This window comes from Mobula hypostoma, chromosome 27, assembly GCF_963921235.1.
Source record: "Mobula hypostoma chromosome 27, sMobHyp1.1, whole genome shotgun sequence".
NCBI classification, from domain to species: domain Eukaryota; kingdom Metazoa; phylum Chordata; class Chondrichthyes; order Myliobatiformes; family Myliobatidae; genus Mobula; species Mobula hypostoma.
Genome location: NC_086123.1, coordinates 21,868,977 through 21,890,411, shown reverse-complemented (window position 1 = coordinate 21,890,411; position 21,435 = coordinate 21,868,977). Strand labels below are relative to the sequence as shown.

Below are 21,435 nucleotides of genomic sequence, written 5' to 3'. Positions count from 1 at the left end.
GTGCAGCCGGCGGTCGCCATCTTGTTTACGCGCAGGTTTGTGGCTGGCGGACGAGGTTGGTTTGAGGCCGTCCAGCTGCATCGACGATGCCGGCCGGACCGGTGCAGGCGTTGCCTCCCCCTCAGACTGAAAATCAGGTGTGTCCTTCAAGCAGCAATGAAACGTTTGGCACCGGTGCCGAGGCCGGACCAGGCACGGGGGGGGGGGGGTGAACCTGACAGGCCGTGGTGGAGGGTGAACCTGACAGGCCGTGGTGGAGGGTGAACCTGACAGGCCGTGGTGGAGGCCCAGCGTCTGTACTCTGGGCCCCCGTGGCCTGAGACCTGCAAGGAGATTCGGGGTTAAAGTGACGTGCAAAAGCATCGCACCAGTGCCCTACTAGTTTATTACTCTGCGAAGTTAGCCATTTCTGCCGCCCGAGTTGCGCTCAACGCTTCCCGGTCACTGAGGTTCCCTGAACCGTTGGGTCCCTCTGACGATTTATGCGTTGATTCGGATTCCAGCAATTGCAATCCCTTGTATCTGGTCAGCGAGGCTCATTTGCACTTGCGCCTGTGCTCTATCTTTCCGTCCATATGAAGGGCCTCAACCCGAAATGTGGATAGTCTGTTTCTTTCGGTAAATGCTGCCTGACCGCCTGAATTCCTGCGGCCTTTCATATGTTGCTCCAGGTTCCAGCAGCTGCGGTCTCTTGTAACAGCATCAGTGCATTGCTGTGGACAAATCTATGGACACAGAAGTACAAGATCTATTATTAAAGAATACGATCAGAGGTCTAAAGTGAAATGCATTATAGAATCGTTAAAACAATAATTCTGATGGGAAATTTTTTTCTTTACTGAACAATTGCATAGTTTCAGTGACACTGGAGTAGATATGAATATACCTTACAATAGAGAAGGAAGGAATCTTAGAGGATTTGAAATAAACCTTATTGATACCAGTCAAATTGTGATAGAAGTAAAGCAGTTGTGAATGGAGTATGCATCTTTGAAAGCAGCAGTTTCAACTCGAGCGATTGTTTGCTGCACCGACTTGTGGGGGGAAAAAAGGATGTGAAGGACCAGGAATTTGTTTTGACAGTAATTCGCGAGTTAGAGGAGTGTTCTGGTGTAATGGATTGGGCTGAAGGGGGCTCCTTTGGAAATCCAAAGACTACTGCAAGATCTGGTGGCCTTCCACTGTAAAGTGTTGTAAAAGATAAAGATGAACAATCAGGGTGGAAGAAACTGAGAGGGGAGATCTTTTGTGGCTGTGTGAAAGGAGAAAGATGAAGGAGACACAGTGGAAAGGAAATTGAAAGCGTTTGTACAAAAAGTGGCATTGTTAGAACAGTTGCAGTAGAGAACTTGGAAGAATGGCTAAAATCCTTACTGGAAACACGATTAAAGGAATCAACATAGTTGAGAGTTGAATGGATTGTCGTCTTGTTCATTTGAGATGGAAGAAGACAGGAGTTGGCCAAATTAGAGAAAGCTTCAGGGAAGATGGAAATTGAAGTGTTTTTCTTTCATGCAGTTGTTGGCATTTTCCAAATCATTGCAAAAGTATGAATTGCCATTGATAGTCATCATGGTGCTGAGAAAGGTGAAAGAAAGTTATGATTTGATCAAAGAATACTCGATTGTTAAATGAAAGGCTCAATATACCATGGCTGAGGTGGACAGATTTTTGAACTTGGGTGGCTGATGATATGGAAAACGGGTGGGAAAATCGAACTGAAGCCAAGATCAGATCAAAGTGATCTGATGCAAGAGCTGGTGTGGAAGGACGTATGACCTCTTCCTCCTATTTCATGCTATATTAGGCTGGTAGCAATTCACTCGACTTGTTAGATGACATGTTAGTTACATTGCTATTTGAAAGAAATTAATGGTGTCTGCTATTCACATGAGAGCTCAGATTTATGCTTGTGCGGTTGTTTAATTGTTTTTAGGATATGGTTGGAGATGAATTTTGTTTTATGATCACTGACCTGAAAAGAGAAGTGGAACCTACTTTAGATAACTCAGTTTGCTTCAGAATGCTTTTGCTTCAATTGTTTTTTTTTCAATTCTCTTTTCCATTAGGTGTTGGTCTTTTTTTATGTTTTACTTTCGGGTTTCTTGCTTTGTGGCTACCTGTAAGCAAACCAATCTCAAGGTTGTATGATTTATACATTCTTTGATAATAGTATACTTAGGATCTGAGAATAATGTACAGTAGTGTGCAAAAGCCTTGGGCACATACAAACGTTTGTAAATGATAATTGGGCAAACTGGTCACTGTGGTACAGAAAAGTTCTTTACCGTGCTGTAATTTGTGCATCTAAGTGGGACTAATAAAGGAACGAATTTTATAGTTGAGTAATTTTATACTTTTAGCTAATTAGAATTTAGAAGCATCCCAAAACATGATAGAATAGTTTCAGCTCAGGGGTTTGAATAAATCTATGTTTGTAGGGAATTATATTTGTTTCAGATCAGGCAGCCAGCTAGCATGGGATTACCATGATCTTAAACACAGTAATCGGCTGGCCAGTGGTGTAGTGGCATTAGCAATGGACTTTGAGGCTAGTGGTCCCTGGTTCGAATCCAGCCGACTCATTGCATGCTTTCCATCCATGTTGGGTTGAGTGTCGAGGTGGCTATTCGGCTTCATAAAAAAACAGACAGAATGCTAAAGAAACAGCCAGATTGCTGCCGGATGTGCCACAGGCACGGAGAGGAATAATAAACACAGTAGTGGATTTACACACACAAGTGCCTGGTTTAATTTTTTTTTTGAAGTACTTGTATGAGTGTGGAGCACAGCTAGATTATATAAATTCTGGAATTTTTAATTTTGTGTTACATCTTTATTTTAAAGATACCAGAAGAAACAAAAGATGAAACCTTATCTTCCAAACCAATTGTTGGTATTATCTACCCTCCACCTGAGGTCAGGAACATTGTTGACAAAACTGCTAGTTTTGTCGCCAGGTAAGCAGTAAATTCAGTCGAATGTACGTATGCATTTGCTGTAGTGCTATTATAGGCCAAGTTTAAATGTGCATGTTCTTTTGTGTTGACCAGAAATGGCCCTGAATTTGAAGCCCGTATTCGTCAGAATGAAATAAACAACGCCAAGTTTAATTTCTTGAATCCAAATGATCCTTATCATGCATACTACCGACACAAAGTTAATGAATTCAAAGAGGGAAAAGGGCAAGAGCCTTCAGCTGCTATTCCAAAGGTTATGCAACAACAGCAGCAGCTGCCACAGAAAGTAAGTAATTTCACTGGCAAGAGTCAAATGCACAACTAATTTCTTAATATGTTAAAAATGTAAAAGACATGAAACAAACAGTGGAAGTTGTGGTCAAACAGCCCTCAATGGTTGGTGTGATATACATCCATTTATGAGGTATAAACACAGAAAATACACAGGTAGCAAAGGCAGAGGATTTAAAAGCAGCCATTTAATGGAGGATTGAGACAAGATCATTGTTGAAAATTAGTACATTTATTGTGTGCACTACTATTTTCTAGAGGATATTTTCACAAGGAGGTTAGTAAGCCAGTGGCATAGGTGTTAGCATGGCACTTTACAGTACAAGTGATCCAGCTTCAATTCCGGCTGCTGCCTGTAAGTGACCGGGTGGGTTTCCTCCCGCAGTCCAAAGACTCATCAGTTGGTAGGTTAGTCGGTCATTGTAAATTATCCTGTTGTTAAGCTCGGATTAAATGGGGGGCTGCTGGGCAGTGTGGCTCGAGGGGCCAGAAGGGCCTATTCTGCACTGTATCTCAGTAAGTAAAATAAATGAATATTGCTGCACAAGTTGAGATTTGTTACATTAGCACAAGGAAAATAATAACATTAAGGAGGCATAAATGGTTTCATTTCATTGTTTTAAAAGGAGTGCTTGCAAATATTGTTGAGGTCCTAACTGATTTTCCAAAATTGTTGCAGTTGAAAAATTCAGCATGTCACTGCATTTTGTAACCAAGGCGAGAGGATAAACCAAGAATGAGCAGGAATTTTTAGAGTGTGCATGTCAAATGTGAATAACTTATGTAGTAGTCAAGTGAATGTTTAGGAAATGTCAGTGGATGTTATTTCAAGACATTTGATAAAAATCTTCTGAGAGGCTTGTCTTAAAAGTTGAAGCTTGTAGAATTGAAGGCATCTTATTCATTTGGTTAGGAAACTGGCAGAGTGCAGGAGACAGAGAGCAAGGATAATGGTCAGGCACTCTGATTGGCAAGAGTGACTAGTGATGTCATGCAGGAATCTTTCTTGAGGCCTTTCTTATTAGAAGCCACATAGCCAAGTTTGTTGATGACATCATGATAAATGATCTTACAAATTCTGAGATTTTTTTTCCTCTTCCATGAACATTAAACAGGTGCAAGCTCAAGTGATTCAGGAAACTATTATCCCCAAAGAACCACCACCTGAATTTGAATTTATTGCTGATCCTCCATCTATCTCAGCATTCGATCTGGATGTCGTGAAGCTAACTGCTCAATTTGTTGCACGAAATGGTCGTCAGTTTTTGACTCAGTTGATGCAGAAAGAGCAACGAAACTATCAGTTTGACTTTCTGCGACCACAGCACAGTTTGTTCAACTATTTCACCAAACTAGTGGAACAGTATACAAAGGTAAAAAAACTAAAACACAATTTGTTATATGTGAATGAAGTCAAGTACAGTGAACTAAGCCACACTAATAGATCATGCTCTTCATAGGATTGACCTTTGAAACTCGGGTTATGACTTGAAGGGTTGGGTATTTCCAAATATGTGGTCATTCTTAATAAAGGAAATAAATTCTACTAAGTGGGGATTGTTAATGAATTGGTGAGTACTGTGATCAACTGGCAGGTATCCCTTATTGCCAGAAATGATATTTTTTCTTTATTTTTACAGATCTTAATACCGCCAAAGGGCCTACTTCTAAAGTTGAAAAAGGAAGCAGAAAACCCTAAAGAAGTTTTGGATCAGGTGAGGCATTAGTTTTTTTTTGTTGATAATATTTAACTAGCCACAGTGATTGCTTAAATATTTGAACCATCTGTTACACATAATATTTATAATTCATTATAAGGTATAAATATCTCAAGTAATTTTTTTTTAGAAGGTTAATAGTCCCTTTATTGGCTTTTGAAGTATAATACTTTGTAAAAAGGTTTAAATATTAGTTGTATTTGGTACACTGGAAGAAGTCCCCAGGCTTTCTCATCTATACATCTGTGATTTAATTAGAGATGAAATAAAGCAATAGATTTCTCAAACCTTTTCTAGTGTTCAAATAAACCAACCTTTTTTATGCCATGGATCAATACCATTAAGAAAAGTGTCCATGGACTTCAGGTTGGGAGCCTTTGTATGAACTGTATCTTTTCATCTACGCAACCTTGTGTCTTATTTAGTTTATACCTTTGATTTGGACATTTTAATTGATCCAGTCTCAGTAGCTTTTTTTGCAAAGTATATTTTATATTTTGAATTGATTTTCTTGTAAGCAGACAAGTTTGTATTTGAAGATTTCTAATATACCCCTCTTTCTAGATTTCTCCACCTGACTAAACCAAAATTTAATCTAAAATACCTAAATCAGATCACACAGTAAACTTCTACACCTCAAGAACAGAAAGTTGATCTCTAACAATCTGTAACCATCTTGATCTTTATCTTATTTATGAGACTGCTGCACCATCTCCTTGATCAGCATTTATTTCCTGAAGTACTTTATATAAGACACATGAGCAAAAGGTCTTGCTATATCACAAGGCCTTGCTGCTGAGTTTAAACATGGTACTTTGCGGTAATCCATCACTAAGGGATTATGTTTGCTGGTTATCATTCATTAAATCCGCTTATTCCTGAATGTTAGTCATAATTAGTTTTGTCGCTCTACTATCTTTTAGCTCCCAAGTTCCTAAACCTCAGCTGCCTGCCTTGTCATAAATACCTTGTGTGTTATGTATGAAATTATTTTTTATGAACAAAAGTTTTTTTTCCCACTGGAATGGAAGGCCAAGTCTCTCAGTTGTGCATGAATTGCTTTCCATGACAGGTGAGATACAGAGTTGAATGGGCCAAATTTCAGGAGCGTGAAAGGAGGAAGGAGGAGGAAGAACGGGAAAGGGAAAGAGTAGCCTATGCACAGATTGATTGGCATGACTTTGTGGTGGTGGAAACTGTTGACTTCCAGCCAAATGAGCAAGGTAAAGATTAATACGATAATCATTTGATTTTGCATTGGAACCCAAATAAGTATGTTCTAGTGACCATATTTCCCTTAGCCTGACTTGGATATCTTGCTTAAACTTGTTTTGGTTTTGCATTAAATTGGTTTGAAAGACCAATGTTCTAGACATTTTGGGTCTGCTTGTTTCAAATATTTAAATACAAACATTTCTAACCAGTGATGATTTTAAACATAAGTTGCATTTTTTTATAAAGTGTAATTATGCATTTAACTTTTGTTGCATGAAACTTGCCCAGTTACTAAAATTCAGTATGCCTTGTCTATAAGAGTTAGAAAGAATCTTTGTACAAATCAATTATTTTCAAATGTTTAGTTTGAATTCCATAAAGTCTGATTTGTTTTCATTCAAACAAAAATGCAATTTAAGTTGTATATCACACCAAATTGCTGTACAATATTATTAATTTGTGCTTCATATACAATCTTGGAGTTTGGCAAAAATGAGATTATAAACCTTGGAAAACTTTGGCAATGAAGGTCGGGTGATTTTTTTTTTATTATTATATGTTGTTTTCTTCCGAGATTTGTAAATTTGGAATTCCTTACCAGATGATTCTGGGTGCTTGGTTGTTGAGTATTTTGAAGACTAAGATAAATAGATATTTGGACACTAAGAGATATAAAGGATCTAGAGACTAAGTGGGAAATGAACTTGAGGTAAAAATAAGTCATTATATTTTAAATGGAAGAGCAGGCTTACAAGGCTCTAAGGCCTACACTTTTGTGTGACTACATTTTTTAGGTAAAACTCCAAGTCAGTCCTTCCAAGAATGTAAATTGATACTAAGAAATGTACCTTGGACACGTGAAGCTCTGCTAGGTTGTACTATTCTATTGAAACCATCCATGACCCTTTGGTTGCTTTGGAGGTATTGAAGCAGGAACCCTTTGTATATCACTTAACAGCTTTCTAATCCAGTTAGCAATTCACGGAAAGATTGCTGCCTTTGCTTGGCAACGTCGTCCTTGGTTCTCTATATATCCCAACTCCATACTTCTCTAATTTATCATTGTTATTTTCAGTTCTCCAACATTTGCTTATCGATAAATTTGACCCACCCTTGATTCCATTGGCATTCAGCATCATCCCACAACTCACATGCTAGGTTATTTTGCAAATGACTCCTTTTCCAGTTTACAACTGCTGACACTAATTTTCATTTTTGTTGTTCATGAAAAGCTAATTCTTTTGCTTTCTAACCGTATTAACAACCACTCACCTTCCTTCTCATCAGACCCAAGATTCCTAAGTATGATATTTATGATACACATTTGTGCTAATTTCCCTTGCCTTTCTGTTGGAGTCTCTACAATCAGATTTCCTTCCCTCCTACATATATGGAAATATCCCGACCAAAGTTGTTGAATGTTTTCTACTATCTTTGGGCATAACATGTTTTCTGCTATCTTTAGGCATAATTGTGCTTATACTTGTTTGTGATCTTCAGTGTAGAAAACAATTGCATCCTCCTTTGTTGTCTAGTTTGACACAACTACTGTTTGTTTTATTTTTGCCCGGTTGAGTGTGATCTCCTCTTAGAAATGTTTTCTCTTGTGCCATCACCTCAGGAGTCCATTAAATCTATTCCTCTGTCCCTTATTACTCTTCGTTAATACTTTCTTGTATGTTAGTGATATCTAGCTCTATAATTCAATGCTGTGGTTATCTCTGCTACCAGGTGGCTCTCTCCTGGGTGAGCATTGCTTTCTGTGAGCTAAGCATTAGGATAACACAATAGTATCATCTTCAGCCCTGTATAAACTGCATTATCAGCAGTAACAAGGCGTCACCTTGTCTATGGTTTTAGAAGTAAATTGTTTATACCCCCCAAACTCAGTCCATATTTCTGATTTTCTGAACATTCTGATACTTCTCACTAATTTCAACCTTAAACATAAATAAAAATCAGTCCTTTTATTTTCTTCCTCCTTTGACCTTTCTTAAAATCTACCCATTCAATTATTTGTTGTCTCCATTCCTTGGAAGAATTCAAACTTTTCCTTGCACTTTTTTCCCCCCACATTATGTCATATAAGCAGGAATTTGTTATAGTTCATGCAAATCATTGAATATATTGTAATTGTCAACTTAATTCTGGAGAAAAGTTTATTATGAAAACAGCCATCAGTGTTCAGTTTGAGTTGACAAGGCAGTTGGTTAATTGTTCAAGTGGTGGAAGATGTCTTGTGCGCATAATCTACATTGAAGAGCCATGGCTTGTTTTTCAACAACCAGGGCTTTGCCAGGTTTGCCCACTTCCAATTAGTGAGTAAGATGAGACGTTAAACTGCTCTTTCCTGATGCTGGAAGGCCTATGTCAATATTCATTGAGAATTGGGAAGCCAGGCACTTGTTCTCTCAACAAAATTTTCCATGAAGATGTGGATAAATTTATCTACTACTATAAAATGCAAAATTTTAGCAAATGATAATTGAGTTCCATTCTCCTGAAATTCCCCATGTAACCAAATAATGGAATGGCATTTTCTGCCTTGAAGAAAATAGTATAATTTGAGATGGGTCTTTTTGTGAGGGGGAGGGGGAGAGAGAGAGAGAGAGAAACAGATGAAGTAGAGAAACAAAAGGCATGCAATATTAATAATTAACCTTTCTACTCGAAGGACATTTCCCTCCACCGACTACCCCAGAAGAACTTGGAGCGCGTATTTTGATGCAGGAGAGATACGAGAAGTTTGGTGAGAGTGAGGAGGTTGAAATGGAAGTTGAATCTGATGATGAAGTTGAAGAAACAGAAGAGAAGACAGAAGAGGCTCCAGCACAGTTGGATCAAGATACTCAAGTACAAGACATGGATGAGGTGTGCTTCTAAATTTGATCATGTTGTATGTTTAACCTGTGCTTTATAGTTGAATATTTCTAGTTCACTTTCCTTATCTAAGAAAGGGATGCTAGCAAGTTGATGTCCACCAGTGGAATAGCTGATACAACTAACTGTTAAAAATATGGATTGATTTCAGTCTTCAAAATAGGAACAGAATATTAATAACTGTGAAAACTGCAAACATTTTTATAATTTTGTATCTGTATATGTTTCCCTTAGGGATCAGATGAAGAAGATGAAGGTCAGAAAGTGCCTCCACCACCTGATAATCCAATGCCTCCACCTCTTCCTCCTACTCCAGATCAGGTTATCATTAGGAAAGACTATGATCCAAAGGGTGAGTTTGCAAACACTAGAGGAAATTTAAGTTACATGGATCTAAAAGCTACTGATCCATCTGAAATGGTTGTAGTCGTTCAAGTGCACTGGTAGTTTGAAATAAGTTAAGGGAATGGAACACAGGACACAATATATTTTTCCCACAAAACTGCTGATTTTTTTTTTCTGCATGTATTTGGAATATCATTAAGTTTCCATTCTAAAGCTAAAACTTAAGTTGATCCTTTTTCTGCCGGCTCGATAATGCTAAATGCCAATTTCTCTTGTAGCTGTGTAATTTTGTATCTTTTTGCCCTCATCCATTTGACATTGGAAGCATAAAATTAAAAAAGGGGAAATTGGTAATCACTGAATTCTGTCAAAAAGCACAGGAGAATGAAAGCCCAGAAACAATTGCTTACTTTTGATTTGTCCTGCACCATGTTAACTACATCCACAGTATCAGTAAGCTGAAAAAAAAGGTGGTTGAATAGCAGTCATTGACTTGTGTTTTTGTGGTCTGTAGCCTTAATTTAATGGTTTTATATTTTGAAGAATAGTGTGGCTTTCTATCACCACCATTTCTGATCCATCTATCTTGAGTATAACTATCCCCATTCCACAAAAGGTAGATCTTGTATGAACGGGCAACACGTGTAGTCTTGGTTTATTGCACCTTCATTTTGAACCAGAAGATGAATTGTTCAAGTAGTATTATAAAACTTGATTTCATAGCCCAGTATTCGATAGAAATTGTTTCCTAGCCAGAGGAACAGTCCTGAGTTTGCTCTTTTGGACATGTGCGCCAATTTTGATGCCTTGCATACAGTGTGGGTAATACACTTCATTTGTATACTTAGCAAATATCTGGTTTTATTTAGTAACAACAAAGGAAACAATTTATTTTTAAAAATTCTAATTGGCCTCATGAATAGTGATTATTACATTGGGCAACATTATCTCCTGCTTACTCTGGGTTCTCAAATATATATTAAGATGGCATTGGCAATACTGGGTTGAGATGGGAGTTCTACCAAAATGCAAAATTGTGAAACTATCTACTATCAGGCAAAGCAATTTGTCATTACTTTTGATTTCTACCATTTAAAAACATTTATTCTCAGTACTCCTGGAAAATTTGTATAGTGTTAACATTGAAAGATGTTCATGCAAAACTACAGATCAACTGTGTTCAGTGGGATTGGTGTCAGAGGTGGGCACTTGTGTGCATGCATGGGCACACACGCATACACCTTTTCTTAACTTGTATTAAATTGTGTAGTTTGGGTTTGGAGAATGTATGCTTATTTTCTTATCTTGGATTCACTTAGCTTCTAAGCCAGTGGCTGGCACTCCTGCACCTGATGAGTACCTCATCTCACCAATCACCGGAGAAAAGATTCCAGCTAGCAAAATGCAAGAACACATGCGAATTGGGCTGTTGGATCCACGTTGGCTGGAGCAGCGTGAACGCTCCATCAGAGAGAAACAGAGTGAAGATGAAGTATATGCCCCAGGTGAGTATAAGTAATGATCAGTACTCTGGAGCACTGCCTAAAATTTGGAAAAGGACTTGTCTTTATTGTGTGGGTGAAGGTAGGGGGGTGTCTTTCCCATAGCTCACCATTGTTCACACTTGTAGTTGAGACAACTTATCCAGCCTTTTTTTAAATACAATTTACGCATACAATGATGGATACAAATCAGATAGTTATTTTTGATCCCTTTGTATCAGCTCATTGAGAGCTCTCAGCCCAGGTTTCTGCCAATGATGCTGTGTGGACAGGCTGTAAGGATTTAAGAGTAGCATCTGATCCTGACCACCTCATGATATCTCTTGATCAAAGAAATTGATTTTGTCAGGGGGTTATGGGAACTTTGTGCTTTCATTGAATTCTCAAAAATAGTGTATCCTGTGAAAAACCCTAAGTATTTTGATATTTTCAGTGTTCACTGCTTGTGCTGTGGTCTACTGTGCTTTAGACAAATTACTGGAAGCATAGTAACATATGTTTTGTGTAGACTGGTGTAGTGTCAATTTGGCTTTATTGGTTTTATTAACGGGAGACATAGTGACATGAGAGAGGGCTATTTGGCCCATTAGGCCCATGCTGGCTTCCAGCAAAGCAATCCTGTCTGTTCTAATTCTTTCATTTCTCTATAATCCTGCAGCTTCCTCATTATCAATTCCCCTTTTGATTCTTTTGACATTTACCTGCACCAAGGGGTAATTTACAGAAACAGCATAACCTTTCAGCCAATCTTGAATTCAGGCAAAACACAAGCAATCACAGTAAACACGAGTTAACTCTGAATCGAAACCAGATACCTCTAAGTTAGTAACATTAACTGCTGACAGCCCATACAGATGCATACAGTCGACCTTCACTAATCCGACTACCTGTAATCTGGTTCCTCAATAATCCAGCACTGATTATGCTTAATGTGATCCTTCTGTAATTCGGCATTTTCACTAATCCGGCTCTCCTCAGATCCCAATAGTGCCGGATTAGTGAAGGTCGACCTGTAGTAACATACATTCAGTGGCCAATTTATTAGGTACACATTAATGCAAATATTTAATCAGCCAATCATGTGGCAGCAATTCAATGCATAAGAGTATGCAGATGTGGTCAAGAGGTTCAATTGTTGTTCAGATCCAACATCAGAATAGGGAAGAAATGTGATTTTTGTGACTTTTCCAATATTGGTGCCAGATGGGGTGGTTTGATTATCTCAGTAACTGCTAATCTCCTGGGATTTTTCTAGCACAGCAGTCTCTGGAGTTTACAGAGAATGGTGTGAAAAGCCAGAAAAACTTTCAATGAGCGGCAGTTCTGTGGCTTTGTTAATGAAACAGGTCAGAGGAGAATGGCAAAACTGGTTCAAGCTGACGGGAATGTGACAGTAACTCAAATAACGTGACTTTGTTTAATAGGTCTGGATATTGAAAGTAGCCTGAAACAGCTGGCTGAACGACGTACTGATATCTTTGGTGTGGAGGAAACAGCTATTGGAAAGAAGATTGGTGAAGAAGAAATACAGAAACCAGAAGAGAAGGTATGAATTCCCATCATTGTACAAATTTTAGGTATCATTTCACTGCTTGTATAGTATTTTGGGGTTGCTTGTTAATTCTGCAGTTGTATAAGAGTAAGCAAAAACTTTTTCTTGTATAATCTCCACAGAAATAAACACTTAAGACTAACCTAAATTCACCGACCACTCTATACTCTCACAAAACTAGTACCAGAAATGAGTGGCAATATTGTAATTGAATGTCTTTTCCAGTTTTCAGAGAGGTAGTTATATTTAAGGTAGTTAGCAATGTAAATTAAACTGTGAAAATGCTGTCACAGTATAGAGAACAACATATATAAAGTTTGCTTGATTAACTCATTTAGAACTCATTTAAATGAACTCATTTAGAAATCAAACATAATTGTCAATTGCCTCAGTTAAAGGAGGCAGAAATCGTAATTTATGTGGATAAATTAATAGCAAATTGATTTGATATGAAATTATTCTACTCTAAAGTGATTTTTTTTTAGCATGTGTGGACGTAGTTTTTATGTCTATTACCTTAAAAATGTATAAATGCATGAGTAAACTTGGCTTGTGTTTGTTCTTTCTTGTGGTCAAGGTTACTTGGGATGGGCATTCTGGCAGCATGGCACGTACACAACAAGCTGCACAAGCCAACATCACACTGCAGGAGCAGATTGAAGCTATCCACAAGGCCAAAGGATTAGTTCCAGAGGATGACACCAAGGAGAAAATTGGGCCCAGCAAACCTGCTGATTTACCACAACCCCCACCACCTTCATCTGCCCCAAATACTTCAATGAATGCTCCTCCAATCACATCAATGCCCAGACCACCTTCTGTAAGTTTGGCAGATATTTTGAAAATGTTTGCACGTTGTTTACAGTTAAGTTGAGATGCTTAGGATTGTGAGAAACAGTAAGGCACACAGAAGTATTATTGCCTCTCTAACATGAAATTCCTCTGCATAGTTGGGGTTTCCACATGTGGCAAAATAGCCACAGCTCCAGTATTTATTAGTTGTAATTATATTAAATAAGCAGTTGAATACTACTTTCCCATCTGTTTTGTGGTTTCAAATATGGGACTATTTCCAGTACGTATTTCTATTTCTGGTACTGCATATGCTGAGCAAATGAACTACATGATGCAGTGTAAGCAAGCTACAATTTTACTTATTCCTTTCATCAGCAACAGGAGAGGAAATCGATGAGAGTAACCCTTTAAAAGAATATCGTTGAATCGCTTGTATTTTTCCACCTTTTCAGGTTATTTAATTATATTAATCGTAGCTATTTCAATTACCTTACACTACACTATTGTGAGCACAAAATGTTTTGTCAGCTATTGAAAATCACCTACCTGTATAATATCAATGTATAAGAAAATGTGAAAGTTAAGTAATTTGACCTTAACAGCATGGCTAAATGTTAGACTTGTCTCAGTGACACAGAAAACAAAATCAAGATTGTATGTAGTTTTATCAGACCACCCAAATTGTACTTCAGATCCTGTTGTTATGTGTATACATATTTTTCACTTAACATGTTGATTAATATTATTTATATTCAAATACAAGTATTAGAAGTGCTGCTGAACCATTACAGGCCTGATGTGATTACAGCATGATCAGTTCATAAAGAGCATAATTCTCCACAGACGGTGAAAATGGGAGAACTGGGCATTAAATTATTGTATTTTGGACAGTAAGTGAAAGTGCAATTATGTTGTTTTTTGTTTGTTCAGATGCCACCACCTGTGCGCAATATTATGTCGTCAATGCCTGTTATCCCCAGGCCACCGATGTCTCCTGTTATCCGTTTAGCACCAAGTCCTGTTTTATCAGCTCCCATGCCACCAATGATTCCTGGACCACGAATTAATGTAGTACCTATGCCTTCTTCGGCGCCACCTGTTCTGACTCCCCGACCACCACCAATGGTGGTACCATCTGGTAATGTTATTTTGGACATTTATGAATATGCATCTAAAACTTTGGTTATCAGTCATACCGGCAAGTGTAAAATTGGTTCACATGAGGAACGTCACATCGGTGAGATGTGAATCTGACATCAAACTGTAGTCCTCTTTACAGATAGATTAAGAATTTTGAAAAGAAATGAGGAAATAGGAAGTTTTTTTTTAGTCTTGGGTGGCAGCAAGGGTTATTAATAAAAGTTGCTCTTTTATCAAAAAAGTCTTTCAAACTGTATGGGGAATGGTTGGAGGGTAGAGGTGGGATGGTAGTGGGGGAAGAAGAAGACTTGTAAGCCCAGAAGTAGGGACTAGAGTCACATTATCTAGAGTAGCACAAGTGTACATTGGAATGCTGGGTTCTGATTACACAATGCAGTGCCGGCTGATGGACGTAAAAGACTAACGGGGGAGCCAGATAGTGTTCTTTCCAACAGCAATTTATTTCAGCCAACTCTACCCAACCTGGGGCTCCCAACCTTTTTTGTGCCATAGACCAGTACCATTAAGTGAGGACCCCAGATTGGGAACCCCTGCTCTGAGCGATAGGTTGCAGATAGGATAGTAATTTTCTACTAACTCCCCTTGCATAAAAAATCACATGGAAAGATGTGACCTATTGATTTTCTTTAAAACACCTTTTTAAACATTAGAGAAGTTACAATTTAAAATAAGAATTATGAAGTTCTAATGTGTTTCTTTCACGTTACAGCTTTTGTACCTGCACCTCCAGCAGTTCCTGCCCCAATGCCTTCTGCAATTCCACGACCACCTCCACCACTAGATGATGAACCAGCAACAAAAAAGATAAAGAGTGAGGATAATCTTATTCCAGAGGAAGAATTTCTACGAAGAAACAAGGTATGTCATACCACTGATTAAAGATGAAGCTCAATGTCCTTACATTTGAAGGATATTGGGCAATAACTCCAAACTGTCATATTTCACACTGTTGCTCAATCATTCATGTTTTTATGAATCCCCATCGATATTTCAGTAAATATTCATGCTTTATCTATGATTGTCTAAAATTTTCATTTGAATTTTAAGCTAATTTTATTTTTGATTTTTTTTAAAGCGTAAAGGCATCGTGTTAGAATTGACAGGTTCTGGCTAATTATTTTTTAAAAATTCCAGTGCTGGAGGGTGTCATCCCCTTAGCATTGTCTCACTGTTGGTCTGGGAATTTCCCAGAGCCTTGTCCTGATGTTGACCCAGATGCCCCAGCAGTACTCTACTTCTGGCTCTGAATTGGTGGTTACTGGAGGGCACCATTTTGATAATTGGGTATTTATTGTTTATATTGTTAATTGAAGTGACAATTAGTTAATAACAATATGCTAAATTTTCTCTAAATTGTTTCTTTTTATCTTTACCATGTTCATTTTCTTAGCTAAAGAACATGCATTACCTGGATACGTTGGTGAATCAATGCGTTAATACATTAGACTAATCAAACCTAAATGAGCCTCATTTACCTTTTTTTAAAAAAAGTATGATAGAACCGTACGATAGAAGTCTAGAAAGAGGGAATTCATCTCCTTACAACTTTGATTTCATGGAGTAATCTGACAATTTGTTTTTATTTCTTTACGCCATGTTACCCACCTAAATCTCCATACCTTGTCCGTCCTGAACTCATCCAAATTTTTAGAAAAATACAATGATCTGTACTTCAACAAAGCACTGCCAGAGAATTAACAACGACTTGCCTTCCCAGCCCTTCATGTTTTTTGTTCCTGTTGTGCTCCATAAGTATCTGTCCTTGGCTCGCTTCTGTTTCTCGTTCATGTGAAGTACCTTCTGCTTCATTATGTGAAGACAGTGTCAGTTTTCCTGTGTGCACTGACAGTGTCTAACTCTCCTCTATTAACAGATGTTGACCTGTCCTCTGTCACTAAGTTGTCAGGCTGCTTCATCAGTACCCAATACAAGGGAATCGGAACATTTCTGTAATTCGATATTTGGAAAATCAATCGTGTTATCTTTGATCCCTGTCACAAGATCCACTCCAAATCTCTCTTTATGGCAAATGCCTAAAATTGAACCAGGCTGTAGATATTGTAAATTTAATATATGTATTTAAAAAAAAAACAATTACTGGAAATGCTCTAGTCTGATAACATCTGTGGACAGAGAATAACAATTAGCATTTCAAGTTGATTTGCTTTCATTGGATGCAGTCCCAGCCAGGTTTCTTCTTTTTCTACTCCTCTTGAATCTGAGATGATTGAAAACTTTTATAACCAGGATAAAATCTTATTCATATAGTCCCTAGTATGGCAATATCTTCTTTAAAACATTCACCCTTGTTCTCAATCTTTCTAAAACTTTACTTCTCCCTGCCTGCGTAATCTGTAATGTAAGATATTTTGATCTGTTTATCTTCTCTGAAAATAATTATGCCATCACCTATGATTCTTAACACCTACCAAAGCTCTAAATTCAAATTCCTTTCATACACCTGGTGCCTGTTTACCTTTTCTCCTAAAAAATCTTACCCTGGGGATTATGGAGGCTAGATCTTTGGGGGCTATTTAATGATTTTTAAAAATCAAGGAATATGGGGAACTGGAAAATGAGGCCTGGAGTAGATCAGCTATGATTATATTGAATGAGGGGGCAGCTTGGGGAGTTAAGTTGCCCCCTCCTGCTCCTAAATTCCTAATATTATGTTTTTAGTCATTTATTTATTTGAATCTTGCGGTGTCTTGACCTACCTACATTCTTGTATATACTAATTTTTAAATCTTTCGGCAGCATTAGTACTTGTTTTTTTAATTTTAAATGTAACATTATAATGTGGTAAGTACGGCAGCATATTAAAATAGATTTATTAGCAGAAGGTAAAATTCGTAATCCAGATTTGTCTGTTTAATCTAATAGTCATGGAGATCACATTATACAACTGTTTCTATTGTCATAGTTTTGAATTAGATGAAGAATTGTTGAAGTGTGATTATAGGTCCATATGAAAAATTATGATGCACACAATGTGAATCTTTATATAAGAAAGTTAGTTGTAGCTTCAATTGTATCCCCTTGTTTTTCTTTCAGGGCCCAGTCACGGTCAAGATACAGGTACCTAACATGCAGGATAAATCGGAATGGAAGTTGAATGGCCAGGTCCTTGTTTTCACACTTCCTCTAACAGATCAGGTACGGATTCATTGGGTAAAAAGGAAAATGCATCAACTGTAATAAGGATTATAATACTAGCAAAATAATGAACATTAATATCTTACTACCTTTTGGTTTTATGCATGGCCACTTCATCCATTATTTCATTTTATCCAGTCATCTCATATACCTCTGGTAATACCAAGTTCAAAGGAACTTGGTGTCAATTTTTCTGGTAGGAAAGCCCAGGTTAACAGGCAATTAAAAATAAGCATCTGACAGCCTGCTGCTGGAATGCAGAAATCACATCTTTCTAATGATTTCTTTATTGCTGACACTGACTTTGCTCTGATACTGGATTCTTTATCTGGTCCAGCAGCAGATGCCATTCTTCAGTTTCCCAGCAGTTGTACTGGCAAATTTGCCTGCTGAACCTGGGCCACAATAGATGTTGCCTGGGTTCGACAATGGCATTCATTGCAATTGAAAATGAAAGGCTCACAAGGAAAGTAAGCTTTGTTTAATTTATCTTTGAATTAATTAGATCAACATGTTTAATTGTTAATTTAGATGTATTTGAATGTCTTTAATTAGAATTATATAATGATGCTGACAATGAAGCCTCCATAACAAGTCTATGCTGACTCTTCAGTAATAAGTCCCATTCCTCCACTCTTTTATTTCCCATTGCCTGCAAATTATCTATGCTGTCAAAAGATTTGTCCAGTTCTTAAATAAAATGAAAAGATAAAAGAGCTTTTTTTTTTACTACCTTGCCAAAAATTTTAAATCTGTGTCCCTGGTCCATTAACCATTTGTTAATTGGACAGGCCCCTTCTACTACCTAAACCAGTCATGTATTACTTCACCTCTATCTTCGCTTCAAAGAAAACACCTCTCCATGTCCATTCTAATTTGAAACTAAATATTAACTTTTTTTTATTTGTAATGACTTTTGATTATTTTCATTATACCAGAGATACTCCCAAACACGTAACATTTGATGGCCATTCAGACAAGGGGCACAAGTTTATTAGCTGTCAGAGCATTTTCAGGGATAGGGCTTGCTGTTTTCAGCAGGAAGCACCATTCAAAGCCTATCTGCAGGGGCAGTAAGTGGTAACGTTAGGTTGCTTGTCACTTACTAATGCTGAACGGGCTATATCCTCTGCAAACTTTAGGATCAGAGGGTTCCCCCCCCCCCCCCCCAATTCTTGTGCATTATTTTCCAAAATAAATTGTATCATTGTAGTATTTTGTTTTGTATTGTAATTAGAAGTGTTGAAATAATTTTTCAGGTGTCTGTTGTCAAGGTGAAAATCCATGAAGCTACAGGAATGCCTGCTGGTAAACAGAAGCTTCAGTATGAGGTACGTATTGGATTTGTTATTTGTGCAACAACATACTTGTGGAGTCTGCACTTGTTTGGGTAAACATAGGGACATGTATGTTGGTATCATTGATGGCCTGTTTCTCTCTACATTATGTTCTTTTAACTTCTTTCTAGCAGAAATGTTCTTAAATGATTGAATTGATGAGAGCTTTGTAAACGGTTCCTTGCTTTTAAGGTTTCTCTCAATAGCCCATTAACTAAAGTGCTTATGCTTTTGAGATGAACAATATCTCTGATACTAAAAACTAATTTAAAAATTACTCTAACTCCCTCATCTTTTTCCATAATTAAACTTTCATTTTGTATTTTTTAAGTTTGCTTATTTACATCTTCTAGTTTAATTACGTGTTTTCCTTCCCCCTCCAAAAGATCCATATTCAATTCAGTTCAAGATAGAGGAGTTTTTTTTTGTTTCTTGGGTGTGAGGATTATTCAGTACTAGTGAATGGTATCATTGTTGCTGGGTACTATAGATCCTCCACAGCTGAGTTATCACAAAGATCATTTGACCTTCTAATCAGCTTTCATTGAGGATAACAGCAAGTATGGTTACTTTACTCCTAACTATTCATAGTTGGATCTAAGACATTCTTGGTCTTTGCACAACAAACAGTAAAAATGCCCGCTTGTAAGCATGCCAGCCAGAGTAAGGGATTAGTCCATTAAGTTGATTCAAAATAATGATACACAATACTTAGGTTTTTATGCACAAGGTTAAGGTTTTTCTGATTCTACATTCTTAAGGTAATTAGTTCTTGGTGATGCCACTATTTCTAGTTCTGCCTTACCTTTTTTTTTCTCCTGAGTACTGCTGTTGAGTGAGTTCATTAGAAGATCTTAAATAAATTGGGACCTCAACATGTATCCTTAAATGCTTCCATATATCCAGCCTGACCTGTTTAGTGCATTTTGTGTATTTGTTTCAGGTTTCTATTATCTACTTTTTTTCCAATTTTCATTTCTAATTTGTTAGACTCTGCTTAGAAGTTTAACTACTTTTTTTTTGTTTTAGGGTATCTTTATTAAAGATTCGAACTCTCTGGCCTACTATAATGTTACAAGTGGTTCGGTTATCCACCTTGCCTTCAAAGAACGTGGAGGTCGAAAGAAGTAGCAAGTTACTGCAAATTATCACAATCTTTCTACACATATATGGGAATTTGAATCCATGCTATTCATTCTTAAATTAAAAATATTAACTTGATTAGCAGGCTATTAGTATGTGTTTTTTTTTTGTTTAGAAAATAAAGCTATAGCGGAAATTAAAGAAACAAGAATTTTAAATTATATTTCATGTAGTTTCTTCGGTATGATAGCCTGTCATAAAGTCTGAAAAGATGTGGCAATTGAACTAAAATTTGGTTTGACTTCTGGTGCAGCTCCATTCATGACACCTGAATTGGTTATGTTTTCTTCCCTGTTCCTGTGTAAAATTGTTGCATTGTGTTTAGCTCTGAATATTTTTAATAAAACAATATTGTTACTTGTGACTGTAGATTATGATTTGTGTGAACAATTTTATAAATTGTCTTCCTTTACTGTACTTGAGTTATTTTAGCCATTCCATGATTCCAGTGCCCTTCGGTTGCAAAATCTAACCACACTAAAATGTTTTTGGAACTTTTGCTCAGCCTCTGACTAATGCTTCTATGTTTTGAATATAAATTTTCTTTCAGTCCTGAAATTGCCTTGAAGTTCCTTATCCTGATTCTGCAGTTTAAAGCAATTTTCTGAATTAATTTTTTGTTTTGATCAGTATGTTGAGTATATCTTTCTATGTTACTCTGTTCCCATTTGCTTTTTCTCTTTAGATACAAGTATTAACTTTTATTTTTCCTCCATTATATCCCCTCATTCTGCAGTTTAAGACGTTTGTATACATTCCAGTCTTCCTTTATACCACACAGTAGCTTCATGTAACAATTATTTCAGTAATATAAAATATACCCATTTCTCATTATTAGTGGATTTATTTGGAAGTTGTGACTTTTCACACCAGCATCTTTGAAATTCTGGAAAAATTATTCCTGTTATTAATCATTGTCTGTATAAATATGGTAATTAGTTTCCAGACTACTCTTCTAATAATGGCTGGATACTTGGGGGACTGTGCAGCCCAGTTAACTGATGTTCTAAAAGACATCAATATCCCTCTGGAACAGTCTGCTGTCCCTTCAGGTGATCATAATTCTGGTGCCCAGGGCCACAGTAATCTGCCTCAACGGCTACCGTCCAGTGGCACTGACCTCAACAATCATGAAGTGCAATGAGCGGCTGTTCATGGATTGCATTAAATCCCACCTTCCTGCTACATTAGGACATTTCCAGTTCACTTATCGCTCAAATCAGTCTACTGATGATACCATAGTCTCTGCACTCCGCTGTCCTGTCCCACCTGGGGAAATGTTGCCTCATCTGGCAGGATGCTGTTATACCTCAGTGTTTAATATGATCATCCCTCAGAAGCTGGTGGGTAATCTGCCCTCATTTGGTCTCAGCACCTCAA

The 21,435-nt window shown here is 37.4% G+C and overlaps 1 protein-coding gene across 1 annotated transcript; it reads left to right on the top strand.

The window, feature by feature from the left end:
* The first annotated feature begins 3 nt into the window (after positions 1-3).
* Positions 4-20,429, top strand: sf3a1 (splicing factor 3a, subunit 1). Its single transcript, XM_063034246.1, has 16 exons — positions 4-137; positions 2,848-2,960; positions 3,054-3,246; positions 4,367-4,624; positions 4,892-4,966; positions 6,042-6,192; positions 8,859-9,055; positions 9,299-9,416; positions 10,729-10,914; positions 12,336-12,457; positions 13,041-13,283; positions 14,189-14,396; positions 15,129-15,277; positions 17,474-17,575; positions 18,835-18,906; positions 19,942-20,429. The coding sequence occupies exons 1-16, from the start codon at positions 87-89 to the stop codon at positions 20,041-20,043; spliced, it is 2,340 nt and encodes a 779-aa protein (XP_062890316.1). The 5' UTR covers positions 4-86; the 3' UTR covers positions 20,044-20,429.
* Positions 20,430-21,435: the final 1,006 nt, after the last annotated feature.

Excerpts from the sequence above, each read along its gene's own strand:
- sf3a1 (XM_063034246.1), top strand. The coding sequence starts at position 87 with ATGCCGGCCGGACCGGTGCAGGCGTTGCCTCCCCCTCAGACTGAAAAT. Across the intron at positions 10,915-12,335 it reads AGATGAAGTATATGCCCCAG|GTCTGGATATTGAAAGTAGC; the intron begins GTGAGTATAAGT and ends TTTGTTTAATAG. Across the intron at positions 12,458-13,040 it reads TACAGAAACCAGAAGAGAAG|GTTACTTGGGATGGGCATTC; the intron begins GTATGAATTCCC and ends CTTGTGGTCAAG.